Raw genomic sequence first — 16,965 nt, 5'->3', positions numbered from 1 at the left:
TTGAGATGAAGTTTCACAATATAGTGAGAGTATATTTACCTGCTTGTGGTTTTCTTATTTTGTCAGCCGTCCAAAATGGCTCAGATATGGTGGGGCAATATTAATGTGTATATCTTGTCATGCTCTCACTAGAACAAGCCTCTAGTCACAATGAAAGTTTGTCTTTTACTGAGGTGCAGCTACAAACTAGTTCCTACAGGAAGCTGACACTAAAAGGTTACCTAAGCAATTTTTCACATGTCTCTGATGTTTTGAGCACCATGGACGGCTGACAAAATAAGAAAACCACAAGCAGGTAAATATACTCTCACTATATTGTGAAACTTCATCTCAAATTTGATATTGTATCAATTTTAAGTCCCCCAACAAGGTGCTGGAAACATTCCTCAGAGATTTAGTCCATTTTGACGTGACGGCATCACACAGTTGGAGATTTGTCAGCTGCACATCCACGATGAGAATCTCCTGTCCCACCCACATCCCAAAGGTGGATTGAGATCTGATTGGGGAGGCCATTTCAGTAAAGGGAGCTTGTGGAGAGAGTGAGCAGCTTCCGCTTCCTTGGTGTACATCTGGCTGAGGATCTTACGTGGTCAGTACACATAAACAAGACAGTGAAGAAGGCGCAGCAGCGCCTCTTCTTTCTCAGGAGACTGAAAAGATTCGGCATGAGCCCCCGCATCCTCAGGACCTTCTATCGCTGTGCCATTGAGAGCATCCTCACTGGATGCATCACCACCTGGTATGGCAACACCACCGCTTACAACCGCAAAGCTCTCCAGAGAGTAGTGCGGTGTGCTGAACGGATAATTGGAGGTGAGCTTCCCTCCCTCCAAGACATCTACAGGAAGCGGTGCCTGAGGAAAGCGGGGAGGATCATCAAGGACTCCAGTCACCCCAGCCATAAACTCTTCAGACTACTTCCATCAGGAAGGAGGTTCTGCAGCATCCGGTCCCGTACCAGCAGACTGAGAGACAGCTTTTTCCACCAGGCCATCAGACTGCTGAACACGTCATAGACACCTCACCCTCACTACTGGAACTTCAACATTATGCACTCCATACTGTACATTAATGCCACTGTTTTGCACATACCTACCTCTGTATATTTTATATTTTATATATCTTATTTTATTGTTTACTCTATTTCATTTGTAAAACATGTATATACACACTCACACACACACACACACACACACACACACACACACGTAGAAAAACATATTTAGTACACACATTCAGTAATGTATATACCTTTATATATGGTACATATATTTATTACTTTTTAGATTAACCATTTTTATATTTTGCTTGTTGCACGTTATTGTATTTTGCACAACTCTGTTGCTTGTGAAGCTTGCACACAAGAATTTCACTCGCATGTACTGTACCAGTGTACCTGCACATGTGATGTGACAATAAAGGTGATTTGATTTGATTTGATTTGATTTGATAATAATTACATTGTATTCAATAGGAAGCAGACATTTCTGCAAAAGTAGAACAGACACTAGAAAAAATAGAGGAAGGGCTGTATTCTAATATTGATTTTGGGGTGAGCCTTCCCTTTTGGTGTTTTGTTTAAAAATAATAAATGTACAGTTTGGATTAACACTCCAAGAGAAAAAGCGTTTTATAGATGAGGTCCTAAATGTGAAAGTGCGGTCACGCCCCGTTTGCTGCCTCGCCGTGGGAGAGACGGATGAGGCGCCGAATGATGATGTGGGCTGCTGCAGACTCCCATCCAAAACCCCGCACCAACACTGGCAGCAGCAGCTAATGTTATTTTTGTTGCAGTCTGATATTTAAAACCAGCCGAGGATGAACATGCAGAGCGATCGCCACCTTGATTTACAGCCTCTGTTCTTGGATAACGCTTTGAAAACATTAACATTACATTCTGCTTGATGGACAGGCCTCGACTCTATTTTAATGCGGCACAGTCCGTCAAATAGAAACACCTGTTTCTGTTTCCCGTGATCACAGATGAGCAACAAAAACAACAGAAGTAAGGTTTGGGAACTGCTCGTCTTTTATTCCATCAGGATAATCATCTTTTGTTTTAAATTACTTTCTTCGATCAGAATAACAACAATGATTGGCGTACAAAAATAGAAAGAGAATTGCGAAGTGCCTCGATGCCACATATACAACAGGAAAATATTTTACAGTAACAAAATCAAGTGTTAGAAAACACACAAAGGATCTCACATAAAGCCACCAAGGTATTACACTCGACACTGGTCGACTGTCTCTCGTCATCCTCTGACATTTCACAGGCCGTCTCTGACATTTCTCGCACCATCTGCACGTTGCAAAACTCCTAACATCTTCCCGAGGAGCTTTGTTTTGTAGAAAAAAACCCGTCCCCTGAACAATTTCCTCAGCCGCTCTCTATTTTTTTCTTTGAAAAGAGCAGATCTGCTTGTCTCGTCTCTTCTCGCTCTTTACATTTGTTTCTTCCTCTCTAAAAAAAACCCATCTTACAGTACTGATGCACTGCCTCAGCTTCGTGCACGCCTTACTTTTCCGTTTGACACTTAACCCGGAGGCTATTTCAAACTGTGAAAATACAAGAAAACCTCAACTGACAATCAACAACACACACTGGCAATGACTTAAAATTGATACCTAAGAAAATTTGAGGTAAAGTCTGAAGTTTCAATATTCGCCATGTTCAGTAATTAAAACACTTACATATATTTATATTAGACACACATAAAGAAATAGATGAAACCCTCAATGGAGAAATGTGGCGTGGGTTCACTGCTTCACTTTTGTGAGTTTTTGTGCTACTGTGGATCTGAAAAAAGGAAATGCTCAGTTTATTCTAGACTCGCCTAGTTAAGTAGATTTTATTAATGAAAGTCTGCACTTCGGTGACTTAACAGAGGTTGGATTACACAGGCTAGTTTTGACTAAATATCTGATAAACAGACACAGTGCTCTGTTTTCTTAATTAAATGTTACTTTAGCTTAGGCCCGACTGATACAGGATTTTTAAGACGGATACCAATATCGGGTGATTTAAATATCAGATATCCCGATACATCGGCCAATATTTTTTTCTTGTCAGACACAGAACTTTCTAAAAATTCGCAGATTTACTTTTTCCCAACTTTTCACATTTTTCCTGTGTAGTTATTTATTTACTTGTCTGCTGACTGCTCACATCAGCTGGCTGTGGAGTTTGATCCAGTGTGCTGCCTGGAGGGAAGCCGCAGACATAGTTTGCCCTCTGGTGGACAAACTGTGCAACAACACCCATGACATGAGTTAAACTTCAGGGTGTTTCTCCCGTTTCTTCCTTGCATTTCAAAATGTACAAATGTGTTTATCACAGATAGGTCTGCTAATATCAGCTGATAGTATTGGCAGGACTCTAGTTTAGCTTGTTGTGTAAGACTGGCTTTTTGGAAGTTATGCTACAAGTTGTGATTCGACATCAAAGATTACTTCGATTATTATTCTTATTATTATGGACGGTTTTACTCGCTAAGGTATTCCTCAATCTTTAAATGAAATCACTTAACGAGATGTCTTTCATAGTGTCCGCTGCCACTGAATGTGGAGCAGTGTTGGCAATAACACGAGGAACAGTTAAAAGAGATGTAAGATCACCGCACAGAGTGAATTTGGAAAAGCTTCTTGTTTTGTGTTTGTTTTGTAGGCCTAACAGAGAAGCAGACGAGTCAGCGCCACTGTACAGTTTGTTCTGTACCGAGAATTATGACGGGGGAGTGTTACATACTTCCCTCTGATTGTTAAAAGTGAACTGAAAAAAAAAAGGAAATCACTGTTGAAGGTCCTGTTCTCAGTTATACTGGAACTACAGGTGATGTGGTCCTTTACCCACACTTAAATTCACTTTTTAAGCATTAAACTCTTAATATATTGCTAATTTATTTATCCATTTTTGTTTTGCAGCCCTTCAGCACCTCCTAGAGAGCAAACAAAGACCAGTTACCAAAACTCCATCGTTGATTGCGCTCACCAACGTGTTCGTTTTAACTGAACAGCTGTCATGGCTGTGATCCCACACAGTTAAATATAATGCTACAGAGAGTTTTTACGGAGATCCCATGTCTCCTCGTATATTCTCTCTAACTGTGTTGTTTTGATTGAAAGACTCTAACCTTAGCTCTCTCGATCAAACTGCACAAGCTTGAATTGAAAGTGTCCAATGATAAGCGAGCGCGCTGCCTCAGTGTGCAGTCTCACTCGAGGGAGACAAACTCTTCAAAACGCTCTTTGGTCCAAATTTTCATACGCAGTTCTGAAATTCCCCCGTGTCGTGCCAAAAGCCCTCGGAGAGAACTGTGATATATAGAAAACAAGTGCAATAAAGCCATTATTTAGAAAGCTTTACATTGTGTGTGACTGATTTTTCAAAGGCTCGGCTGAAATCCAAAACACGAGTCATTCTCGATTTTTCCCTATATACACAGATATCTACATTCTGATCATTGCCATCACTGAGGTTGCAAAGGAACCCGAAGTAATGCGAAGGCCACTTGTCAGCGTTATAATTAAATAAGACATTAACCACCGAAGCGCAGCTTTGAGCTGCCAGAAAACCAGCGCCCTTTTTTAGAGACTGCAACAGTAGAAAATCTAAATATAATCAGGTTATTAAATGTCACTGCAGTTTCTTCCATGGCCAGTAAAGGTGAACAGAGCAGTTTTCATGGAGTCCAGATATTGCTTGAAGTATTTCCCTCTCAGTGTGGGCTTTTGTGAGTTTTTTTTGTCCTTGAAATAAAAAAAAGAAGAAAAAAAGAGAAAAGAACCAGGACGATCACCAAATAGCCTTTTTTTCCTGTGCAGGCTGATGCAGTCCAGACCCTACAGGTCCTCTGTGTAGATGATGCAGGGACTAGTATCCTCACTTGACTCCAGTTTCACTGTGGAGACATACCAACGGCGGGAGCCTGTGGCGTTGTAGTTGAGCGTGGTGCGGTAAGTGTTCTTGGCGTGTTTCGGGTAGATTATGGTGGTGCTCTGGTAGCTGACGGGCTTCTGCCGGGGCTCCAGGTACACCTGGGTTTTGTAGCTCCTCCAGGTGCAGTTCCGCACCGCCACCACCGTCTCGCTGAAGGACGTGGCCGTGGGAACGGGGGTGCAAAACACCCGGTCGCGGTAGTGCTTGTCGGAGTCGTACTTGACCTCAGAGTTACACCTGAAAACGACAAAGTGGCCGTTTAGAAACTCACGTGAAGCGGATCAATAGGTGGGAGTGCTGACAAGAGAACAGCGCTCAGATGAAAGAGGATGCAAAAACAGTGCCACATCTTTCCATGCGCCCTTACTTGATTTCCTTCTCCGGTTTGGGGTTGACCTCGATGCTTTCTCCAAAGAACACGGGGTGCATGCGAGTCTTTGGGTCGGTTCCTGTGGAGTTCAGCAGCAGGTAGGGCAGCTGTGCAGAGAAAACACGGGTTACAATCTCACATATAAGCAAACAATCATCCCAGTTAAGAAATCCCAACAGAGCCAGTTCAAATCACTGGAGTCCCCACCCTCTTTCTTCTCAACCTCCCAACAACTCGCCTTTTTGAGGGTACAGGCCAGTACTACAACAGTTAGACCAGAAAGACAACAACACTTTCACTCTCCAGCCTGTCTTTATCAACAGGAAAAGCTGTAAAACGTGTTAAAATACATTTAAAAGTTCAAAAACGTAGCCCTCCTTTTCCGGACCAATTCTGCACCCCTGCCCTTCAGTTCCAACATCCCAGCTCTAAGGAGGTTAACGCATCCACACCACTGCTGGTAGAGATGCAGCATGTTACTCAATGTGCTTTTTAAAAAATGAGTTTAGATTACAAAAGGTTAGCTGCACTACCTCGCATGCATTAATTATGTTGATTGAAGACATTTTCTTTTAATCCATTAACAAATTTGTCCCCATATCCTCCTGAAGCTAAAGCTGACTTCTTACTGTGTCTCACTAAAAGAGTAAAAAAAAAGATTTGGTTTTCTGTCCCACAAGAGCCAAAAAAAGTCTTTTTAATTTTCTATCTGACTCATTAAAGAAACAGTTATTATCTCTGCAATGCTTTACAACCAATAACCAAAAATGCTCCAATCCAATACCTGTACAGCTTGGTTTATTGGCTATATGTTACTACACAGGGTTGTTCACGGTGTTATGACATGTGGATTACAGATGCTCTATCAAGACTTCGCTCCCAAATATCACGCAATATGATAAATAAAAATTTAAAGTGATAGTTTCTTTTAAGCACACCCTAGGGCTAAAATTTGGGGATTATTTGGTTTTGTTGTATAATCTGTCTGTTGAAGCTCTGATTGTGACTTGACCTCTGACCTACAAGACTGGCCCCCTCTGGAGCCCTCAGTGGACACAAAAGCTGGTGCAGCAACAATGCAACGGACCCTTTTCTGTACACGTGCGATTAAAAGCTCTAACCCCGTCCGAATCAAACCACTCCACAACCGCAGCTCTGCTCCCTCTCACATTACACAGGAGAAGCCGTCACATGCTGCGGTCTGGACTGCACATGCCGCTACAGGGGACGAGCGAGAGAAGGCCAAGGGCGCTGCAGATCACCGCGAGAAGCTCGTCTTACCTACAGCCCACCATCATCGCCGCGCGGTGCCATCCGAGCGACGGCGCCGCGCTTCAACAGCTGCCACGCAGCAGCGAACAAAAAGCTGAACTTCAGCCTGGTTCGTTTTTCTGCTCTGTGACCTGGAAACAGCGCGCGAGGGTCTGATTGTCTTTCCACCGCTGCTCCCGCGTGGAGAGCATTCCAGGTATTTCGCCGCAGACGGTGCGCTCTGGCAATGTCTGCAAAGCAAACAGTCGTGAATGGAGGGGTGGCCTCCTCCAGGCGCCGTATCCCCAAGCATGTACACACAGCACAGCACCCCCCCCACCACCACCACCCCACTGGAAGCACATTTCCACGTAAGAAGAAATAGTGTGCAGCTGAGCAACCCACACAATGCAGAGCTATGGAGAGAAACGCCAACCCAAACACAGACTTCCAACTGGGGGCTGTTTGTTGCAGCAAAGTCTGTGTTTGTGTGGATGTTATCCAAATATCGATAGTATTGATAGCAGTGCTGGTATTGGTATCGGATTGATACTAGCCTGATAGGATCGATACTTTGTTTCTATCCTCTGAAGCCCAGATTCTACTTGGCTGCAGACACAGACACGGACAGCTGGAGAGCTGACAGTCTCCAAAAACAGCCAGTTTCAAAACGCATGTTGTTGTAACTAATTATTATGAAAAGTAAATAACTGCATTGCCCTAAAACCATGACACGCTGCTCTCCTTTACATAAAGCTGCCTTTATAGATTTGAAGTATTGGTATTAGTATCGACACTGACCCTGTATTAACTTGCTATCTGATCGATACCAAAATTTGCTGAATTGCACAGCAGTAGAGGTATTAGAGCAGAGTCCGGCTCATCAGTATCCCACAGCAAGCCAAATTTAAGAAAAAGTGATCTGTCTCCTTCCTGTCCTTCCTGTCTAATCCACCAGCAGCTGGAGCCACCTCCTTGAACTGGACACGTCCACAGCCTCTGAAATACACGCGATTACACGACCACGCATGTGCTTTTCATGCATCCTGTCGCTCCTGTGAATCTCTTCACACATAAAAAGATGCAGATATAAGAATAATTATCCTGCATCTGCATGAATTTGAACCACGTTTGAAAACGGACGAAGCTGGCTGAGCATTTATCTGTGTTTAATTTAGAAGTGAGAGGTCATCAAGCACTTGTGCAATGGCGTGAGGACGCTATAACAAGCCCCCCCTGCACCTCTGAAATAGAACCAGAGGATTGTTCTTAGGTAGCATACAAAAACAACACAGAAATAGATTTGGAAGGAGTAAAAACACAAAAAACAAACAAAAAATGGAGCATAGGTACACCTCCCTTCATCCTGCCCGCAGACTTGTACTCGGTAAACTTGGGGAAACTGTTTTTTAGATCGAAATATTTGACTCTTTTAATTCAAACAGGCCCACAGACAGAAACAGGAGCAGCTCCTTTCTTTAAAAAAAGAAAAAGGAAAGGAAAAACCACAAAGCGGAGGAGTCGCTCTAATCCGAACCTCCAGAGGATTAGATGATCGTTTTTTTTGCTTCACATCTCAGCACACACCAGTGTCGTGCACCTCCCAGGATGCAGCGCTGCATTTCTGAGGCCTCTTTCACACACTTTAAAAGCCACCTCAGCCTGTGCAGACATGTTCTTAAGACTTTTGGAACTGGGAGTGACCTGGAAATGATTTTCAATCAAATCAGCCTCATCATGTGATTCACTGCAGGACGTGCCAATGAAAAGTGTTTGCCTTGAAAGAAGAGACAATGCCTCGTGTTATGTTGATTCCCCAGCAAAAAACCAAAGACAAAGTAGCAACATTGCCTTAAACTGCACTGTCTGACTCATTTTGCACATTTGTTTACCATATAGGCAGGAAGACTGCTGCTAATGCAGGAAGCTATTTAGGATTTTCAGATAAGACAAGAAACAACAAAGATCAAAAGGCTATATAAAGACAGAGTTTTTATTACTTCCACATTTAAACTCATTGTGAACAGCATTTAATGCAGAAAGACGCTGGCTTCCAGATGTCCAGACGTTTGTTTTTTTTTAGAATTAAGTGATCTTTTTGGTGATTTTTGAGGTTCTCGGATACCCTGCAACTTCATTTCGATACTTGTAATTCTATTCTTCTTAAGGAGCTGGGCTTGTGAAAGTTCAGAGATTGAGCAGGACTAGCAAGCTATGGACAAAAATATTAATATTAAGCGAGAGATCAAAGTCAGAGTAAAATAGCCAAATAAATGAGTGTTTGAAATGGACAGTTTTGCACCTGCAGGGGACTGTCTGTACATATTTGTGCTACTGACTTTTCTAAATCCCCCACCCCTCCATGGGAATGCAACATGACAGACTGTGAAGGCTAATACTGTACATTGCTTTAGGATAACAAGCAAAACAGGTTGAAGTACCGCCTTAAAAATCAATTAGAGTGAACCAGCAGGTTTCAACAAGAGGGCACAGACCTGCTGCTGATGGTTAATTTACAGGACTAAAAGTCTGGTTTTCTGTCTACGAGTTCACAGTCGCGATCCTGTAGCGACAGCAGACTCTGAGTAAAAGCCTGATCCAAGCTTTTTCATATGCAAATCATTACATACCTATACCATATTATCATTTTGATCACATTTGACTATTTACTGATCTGGTCAGCCTGCTACCTTCATTCATGCTGATGAAGTAACGGTGTTAATAAGTGTCATCGTTCTGAGGGAATTCTGGAAAGGACCCCTGGGAGTCCCTGGGCCCTAATTCGGTAACACGGTTAGACCCAGGGCCCAGCTGATGCACGAGGCTGAAAAATAAAGACGTTATACTGTACTGTGGAGGGTCCAGTAGCAAGAGTGCAAATTCATAAGTTTGCAACTGAATTCCAGAAACACACACACACACACACACACACACACACAGAAAAAGAGAGAGAGAGCTTCCAGATGTTGTGTGAGGGGGACTGATGTGAAATCTGTTTCTGGCCAAACGCTAAAATACTTTCAGGTTTTCAGTTTCTCTTCCTTCAGCGTCATTACTGAGCATGAACTCCTTTGTCCTTTAATTCATTGTGTCACTGAAGCGTCTGAGTGCAAAATTGGGCACAAAGAGTAGGAATAAGTGTCCGCGGTATTAAAACAATAAAGTGCAGCAGTTTGTTTCTTACCAGTTTCCCTTCTCTGCTTTCCTTCTTATAATATCCATGATGGCTTTCGACGGGCGTCGTGCAGCTCCCCGAGCGCGACTCGATCAGAGCCGGAGAAAGTGAGCAGAAGGGCGGACTTGGACTCGGGGGCAAACCCGAATCCGGACTGTCGAGCAGACCTTCCCTGTTCTTTCCTTTGAGGCTGTCATCCATCGCTTGTAAATGTAGGTGCCCCACCATTTCTGGGACGGCTCAGTTATTTAAAAAAAATGAAGCCCAGTCGCACTCACAATACTTTTTTCTTTCCTTGAAGCGCTTCTGAGTCGAGCAGAAACAATCCTGTGCGAACTCTCTCAAGAAGACTTCTGCAAGTGAGGAAAAGAAAAAATCAGGGAATGGCATTTAACCACTGGCCACAGGCTTTGGACAAAACCCCTCAGACTGATATCAGCTCAGCTTCAAACTTCAAACTTTACTGTACCTGCGTGGTGTCAAGTATCCACTTTAATCCGGAAAGATATTCCAAATATGCGCGAAGAAGTCTGAAACAAACACACGGTAGCCACGGACTCAGCTCCAAAGTGAAATATTATCTGTTTTATAATTAAAAAAACAACAACCAAATAAACAAAAACAACTACGTAGTAAAACTCGCGCAAAAAACAAAGAGTCGACAGCGCGTCTGGCACCGAGCTGCAGGAGAGCTCCTCTGCTCTGACCGTGTGTTCCAGTATGTGTGCGCACTGTGTGTGCGCGCTCTTCACTGGAGAGCTCCCTCTTAATGATCCTGCCAGGCTTTTTTCGGCCCCCCCTCCGTACCTGGATCTAGTCCAGCCCCTCATGATCTGGATCACTTCCATGTACAACCGACAGGGGCGAGCACATCCTCCCAGCTCCTCCTGTACAGTTTGGCTGGTGTGTTTTGCAAACCTGCTGACGCGTATTTAAGCAAATTATCTAATTTCCTGACTGCTGCAGTCGCCGATCTGCTTAGATATATTATAATTAGTAGGTAGGGACAAGTAATTCATCATCCGCTAGTAACGAGAACAGATACTGTGATGGAGTCGTTTCATAGTGTTGGCGAAGAAGAAAAATTTAAAAACAAATACGTATAATAAGCAAATTGTTCTGACACTTGTTCAGTGTTTGCACTTGGTTATAGCTAATAATTAATTGTAAGTTAATGATATACGACTTGAGCAGAGCAATCCTTTTATTAATTATTTGCATCGTTTCGTGGCAATTCATGAAGTAGTCACAAAATGCGATTTTGTGCGCCTGTACGGATGCATGGATATTCAGCAGGACTGTTTCGGTTGGAAGCATGTTTGTATTTTTTGGAGACTGCACCCAAATAGTTTTGTTGCCTCACCCTAACCAAAGAGAGAGTGAAAAAAATGTAAGCATAAAAATAAAATGGAAGAATTTCTGACAATAAATTCTTTCCCATTCACTTCCCCACGAGGCCTTCCTGTCTCTCGGTTTTCATGTCATGAAGAAAGTTCAAAAGTGTCAATAAAAACGAATAAATATATACAATTTCAACACTATTTTAGATAGATTTTTTGGAGATTAAGTTGCATTTGCATAATATGTACTTATGAATTGTTGATTTACTCATATTTTGCAAATCAATAAATCACTCATTGATTTATGACTGAAGTTAAATAAAAATGCGTTTAGAAATTCTCCTTCATCATCTGCAGCATTGCCAGCTTATTTTGTCACAGGCCTCTGCAGGGCCCAGTAGCCATTCATACATAAACAGTAACTGGTGTAAGTCTGTCTGTGCACTGAGCAGTCAGCACTGTAGTTTAGTTTGCTGTTAGCAATGTTAGTAGCAGGTATTATCCATTGTTTGTGTTACCGCTGTGATTCATCAGGTTGAAACTTGTCATGCTGACATTTTCTTGCAATTTCACCAACATGAAAAGATACTTTTCCAAGTGTATTTTAGATAACTTCAAAAGTCTTTTTTTCACCCCAACCCTTTTCAAACACACAGTGCCGGTATTGTTGCAATATTTTTCCCATAATCTCCTTTTTCACTGTGAAACTTTCTAAATACCTTCATGCTAAAGCTTTATAAACTTTTTAAACCAACCACAACGCCGACTTTTAGCCTTTGAGACTTGTGTGTAATGTTTAGTATCCTTTATAGCTTTAGAAAAGAAAAACCTCTCTGAATTTTAAGTCCCAGTAAAATTGAAGATGAATAAAACCTTCTTCATGTGAAACACATCAGTGCAATTTTAAAGACAACCTTGGAGAGAGGAATGATGGTGGGGTCAGAATGTGGCATAAACACCAAAAAGCATGGATCCATCCTGCCTTCAGGTTATTAAGGACAAAGTTCAGGGATATGTTTTTGCAACTCTTTGGAACCTTACTAATAACCGAGGACCATTTAAAATCTAAACTCTACCTGAGTAACGTTGCTGACCATGTCTGTCTCTTTATGAGCATAGTGTACCCATCTTCTGATACCTGCTTACTGCAGGATGACAGTCCATGTCACAAAGCTCAGATCCTCTCAAACTGGTTTCTTGAACATGAAAATGAGCTCCCTGTACTCAAACGGCCAATAGAGCACCTTTGAGACGAGGTGGAACACGAGAGTTGTGTTGTGGGTGTGCAGCTGACAAATCTGCATCAACTGTGAGACGCTATCATGTCGATATGGACCAAAATCTCTGAGGTATGTTTCCAGCACCTTACTACATCTATGCTATGAAGAATTTCAGCAGTTCTGAAATCAACAGGGGGTCCAAGCAGTGTATCTAACAAAGTATCCTGTGGATGTAGACATGTGTAGGCACGCATTTGGAAAAAAGAAGAAGAAAGAAGTCCGACAGCTGAACAGAACAGTGTTATCTACCATCGTTTTTGACACAATCTGTTTTGAAAACATGCTCTGATATGGAAAGCTTTTCACACAAAGCTATTCAAAAGTTCCCCGGATATATTCAAAGATAATCCTGTCCCGTCAAGAAGCATCCTCGTGCCAGCCGTGTTTAGTTAAGTGAAGAAATGCTCAGTCAGCTGCTTTGTTTAAGCAGTTTGCTTTTGTTTGGAAAGCATTTAGTGAGGAAAGAGCGATTCATTATTTTTCAGGAGATCCGTGTGTCTGCGTGTCTGTAGCCATCCTGCCTGGTATATTTCAGGACTGGGTGGAGACGGGTGGTAACTCTCCATCCAGCAGCAACCAAATGAGTTGCTCTCACACACACACACAGACACAAACAAAGCAGACCTGAGTGAACAGGCAGCAGTCACTGTGTCAGACAGAGGAGACTGAATTGAATCCTTGTTGATCATGCCCTGGCATAACGTCTGCGCTCTCTGTTCATACTCTTATAAACAGCAGCTCTGCCAAAAGGGAAATCAGAGCATAAATAACAGCCAGTGCAGAACTGCACAGACTCTTAAGTGGCTGATTGTATCTTTGATGGTCCAGCAGCTCTTCATGGTGATTACCACAGATTTCCAGGAAATCATGCATGATGGGTTTTTTTCCTCCTTGTTTGCTTTTTCAGTTCTCATAAAAACTAAGATAACTCTGTGTTTGCCTTTGTTGTCTGGAAGATATATTTAATGGCATGCCTGTTAAGCCTGCACAGCTGTAATCTTGTTTGCTGAGAACTGTTTTCCCTCCTCCGTGTATTCTGTTTGGAAGCCGCAGCAGGAAACCGTGGAGAGAGGCTTTTACTAGCATTCCCTGCATCAGGTGTGTTTTTGTATCATCGTGTCCATCCTTAAGAGCCCAGTGATGCTGATCCTCAGACATTCCAAGGATTAGTGTGGAGATCTGGTACAGATTAGCCGTAAGACACTGGGACCCAGATGATGAGCACTTTCGTGGGTGCAGGCATGTCTGTGAGCATGCCGAAAGGAGGAGTCGCTCAATTGCAACCTCAGCGAAGGATAACCCAGAGAGCTGTGAGAATAACAGGAGTGAGCATGGTGGAATTTTATCTTGGTATGTTACACATGGGTCGGTTTCTCCATGCTGCACGTGGGCGCATTGATAGATCAGTTCAAACCTGCAATCAGCCCATCTAACTCTAGTTTGTAAGCAAATATCTGAAGCCATCTTACATATAGAAATGTGGAATCAAATAGTTTCATGAGAACTGGGTTCTCAGGTTGAGGTATGGACTTTGGGCCAATGCTGTAGATTTGCTGCAGCGCTTGGGATCACTGCCCTGTTGCTTGACAGTCTTGGCAAATCTTTAGCTGTCAGACGGATGACCCTATCTTTGATTATAATACTTTTGCATTCAGAGGAATTCATTGTAAAGTCAATGACTACAAGATGTCCAGGTCCTGCGGCTCCAAACAAGCCCAAATCATCATCCCTCCACCACCGTGCCTGACAGTTGGTATAAAGTGTTTGTGCTAATTTGCTGTGCTTGGTATAAATGTAGCAAGGTGTTTTATGGTCAGACTGAAGTCTTGTGGTTTCTTCAAATTCAAGGTTGTAAGTCGTTGCAAAGGCATAAACTATGAGATAATAATAGTATAACTAAATAGCAACCAGACGATATTTGGATGAACTGATCGCAAAGTTATTAAACATCCTCTTTAGAAACATATTGATTAGGTTCTTATATACTTTTATGACTATTACATTAATGTTGTTTTGCATATCTATGTTACAATAAATCTGAGACAGTTTGACACAGTTTAGCTTCATTTCTAACACGCAAACACAACATCCGAGCTAATTTCCCCAGTATATATTTCAGTGCCCATTGTTTGAGTTTACAGGTTTTGCAAAGAGGAAGTCAGTTCAGCTGACATAAGGAGGTTACTTTATGACCAAACTGAATGTATTTTCCATGTCCTTCATCACATGTTCAGGGAGATGATTTACTCCATTATTATGTTTGGGGACGGCCACTTGCATACCTGTTTTATCCTTTCCATTTATTCAGTAAATGTTATTTCACAGGCACGTTTACCATTTTGACCCAATTCTGTGGGAGCTGATTGAAGAGTTCTGCAATCAATATTCTTCCTGAGTTTCTGAGAGCTTGGAGATCCCAGGAGGCGTTGAGACAGACACAGTGGGGGAGGAAAGTCAAGCTGTCGGCTGATGATTCATTTTTTTAAGTACTCCATCATCCTTCCCCCTCACAGGGCAATCATTCCTCACATCCTGCCACACACACACACACACACACACAAATGTGAGAACACAAACATGTTTGCATAGATTCAGAGGCTCGCTCTCTTACACATTCCTGATCTGCAGAAATCTCTGGCATTCTCTCCGCAGTCACACAACCCTGCCAAGCCAGCTGTACGAACTGCACCAGAGTAACAGCAGGAGGAGGAGGAGGGGTTGGCGCAGGTGTGTCTGTGCGAGTTTGTTTGCGTGCAACAACAGAACAACAGGCATTTAGCCCCCGTGACCGATTTTTCACGTTTTCACAGTGCAGCTCACTGTCCGTGTGGGGGTGTGTGCCTGCTTCAGCGTAGCCCTCAGTGTAAACAAGGTGCAGAGGGGCTGTTCCCAGCAGGACGTCTATTTTGAGCTGACGGGGACGTCAGAGTTGTTTCCACACACAGACTCAGCTGTGAATCTTCTCCATGTTGCAGATAGGTGACCATTTCTCCAGTTTGCCTTTCACACAGTGTAGACGTAAACAGCGACTGCTCGTTCAGCAGACTCATGTGGCCCCGCTGCACCTCTCCTCTGATAGCCTTACCCCCGCCCGTTTGAAAAGAAACAGCTTTTGACACGATGATTGATGAGCCTGGCTGACTTTCAGTGTGCCATCCAAACCACAGAGTTCAGTGTGAAATGCACTTCTCGGGATCCTGGCTGCATCTGGTTTTATTAATGTACACAGACTTCCTCTATCTCCACTAAATCTCTTCTCCTTCCATTCTTTCTAAACTCTTTTTCTATATAGATGGTCTGAAATTGGAATATTTCTTTACTAGGGGTCAACTCAAAGATACCTCATAAATCTACAGAAAAATGTAAACAAGAGATTTAAATCTGGAGCATCAGTCTAGCTCTGTGTGGATTTTTCCCCCACAATTTCATGTTAACTTGAATGCAGCGATTTTATTATTTTTTTTGCCAGAGATGAGGAAGACAGCAAATGTGAAAATGACAACGAGGAAGACTTAGGGAACAAGTCTAAAGTAAAAGCATTTACTGTAATATTCCTGTCACGTCTAAAAGGAGGAAGCAAAAGTTCCACACTGCAGGGTTAACAATGGCTCAATACGTAGAAGCAACCTATCAGTTCCACAGTTATGAGTCACTGTATTAACAGCTAGAGCAGAGGTGGGGAACTCCAGGCCTCAAGCTTTTAGATCTCACCCTGGGTCAACACACCTGGATCAAATGATTAGTTCATTACCAGGCCTCTGGAGAACTTCAAGACACGCTGAGGAGGTAATTTAGCCATTTAAATTAGCTGTGATGCATCAAGGACACATCTAAAACCTGGAGGACACCGGCCCTTGAGGCCTGGAGTTGCCCACCCCTGAGCTAAAGCATGGGTGCCAAACATAAGGCCAGTGGGGCCAGAATCGGCCTGGCAAAAACTTCAGTTCAGCCCACTGGGTGGCTTTGGTAAATGTAAAGACGTGCATACATTTTGGACTTTTTACTGTATGTTTTATAGGTTTTACCATTTTTCCTATTGATAATGACCTCCCCCATGGTCAATCATACAACACCAGAGTAGTTACTATAAAAATGCTTGTTTTTCCACTGTAGTTTTTTTTGTCATCTAACAAAAGCTTTCTTGTGTATAATTACAGGACAGTGTAGCCAGTCAGCTCTGTTTTTCTTACTATTGAAGCACAAAGAGTCGTGCTGACAGTGTTAAAATTGCACTTCTTTTCCTTATATTCAGATATCTGAGGGATTCAGTGTGTAGTTAAAGTTCACATTTAGATAGAGGGCAGATTCATGTGTCCAACCCATTTCACATCCCCACATCAAAGTGAGCTGTAAGCCCCACAGTGCAAAATGAGTTTGACATCCTCGATCTAAAGGTTGCTTTCATCAATCTGCTGCCGGTACAAATGATGAATGTACGCAGGAAATTTAGCTAGACCCTAAATCATACCCTGATGTATTGTATCTATCTATCCATATATACATATATTGCCTTGAGCTCTGTCCATTGGAGAGTCTTGTTTTTAGAGGAAGCTACATAAATATGTCTTGACTTGATCTTGGAGTGAGCTGATTAGTGTTTGTGTTGC

The 16,965-nt window shown here is 42.6% G+C and overlaps 1 protein-coding gene and 1 long non-coding RNA gene across 2 annotated transcripts; one reads left to right on the top strand and one right to left on the bottom strand.

Moving 5' to 3' along the window:
• Positions 1-2,175: 2,175 nt before the first annotated feature.
• LOC112841878 (uncharacterized) lies at positions 2,176-4,393 on the top strand. The gene is made up of 2 exons (XR_003213303.1): positions 2,176-3,835; positions 3,928-4,393. It is a non-coding gene; the product is annotated as an uncharacterized LOC112841878 (long non-coding RNA).
• On the bottom strand, positions 2,675-10,506 carry rflna (refilin A). The gene is made up of 4 exons (XM_003445547.5): positions 10,208-10,506; positions 9,748-10,091; positions 5,310-5,419; positions 2,675-5,179 (listed from the first exon to the last, which is right to left on the bottom strand). Exons 2-4 carry the CDS (start codon positions 9,964-9,966, stop codon positions 4,846-4,848), a joined length of 663 nt encoding a protein of 220 aa, XP_003445595.1. The 5' UTR covers positions 9,967-10,091; positions 10,208-10,506; the 3' UTR covers positions 2,675-4,845.
• Between the last annotated feature and the right edge of the window lie 6,459 nt (positions 10,507-16,965).

Source organism: Oreochromis niloticus, linkage group LG12 (assembly GCF_001858045.2).
Source record: "Oreochromis niloticus isolate F11D_XX linkage group LG12, O_niloticus_UMD_NMBU, whole genome shotgun sequence".
Taxonomy (NCBI): Eukaryota; Metazoa; Chordata; class Actinopteri; order Cichliformes; family Cichlidae; genus Oreochromis; species Oreochromis niloticus.
Note: the sequence above shows the minus strand (reverse complement) of the source record. Positions and strands in the feature narration are given on the sequence as shown.

What these genes read in the sequence shown, in the direction of transcription:
- rflna (XM_003445547.5), bottom strand. Translation starts at nt 9,966, where the DNA reads ATGGTGGGGCACCTACATTTACAAGCGATGGATGACAGCCTCAAAGGA. An exon ending in AAAGCAGAGAAGGGAAACTG is followed by an intron (nt 5,420 to 9,747) that starts GTAAGAAACAAA and finishes TTCTCTGCACAG; the next exon opens with CTGCCCTACCTGCTGCTGAA. An exon ending in AAACCGGAGAAGGAAATCAA is followed by an intron (nt 5,180 to 5,309) that starts GTAAGGGCGCAT and finishes TGTCGTTTTCAG; the next exon opens with GTGTAACTCTGAGGTCAAGT.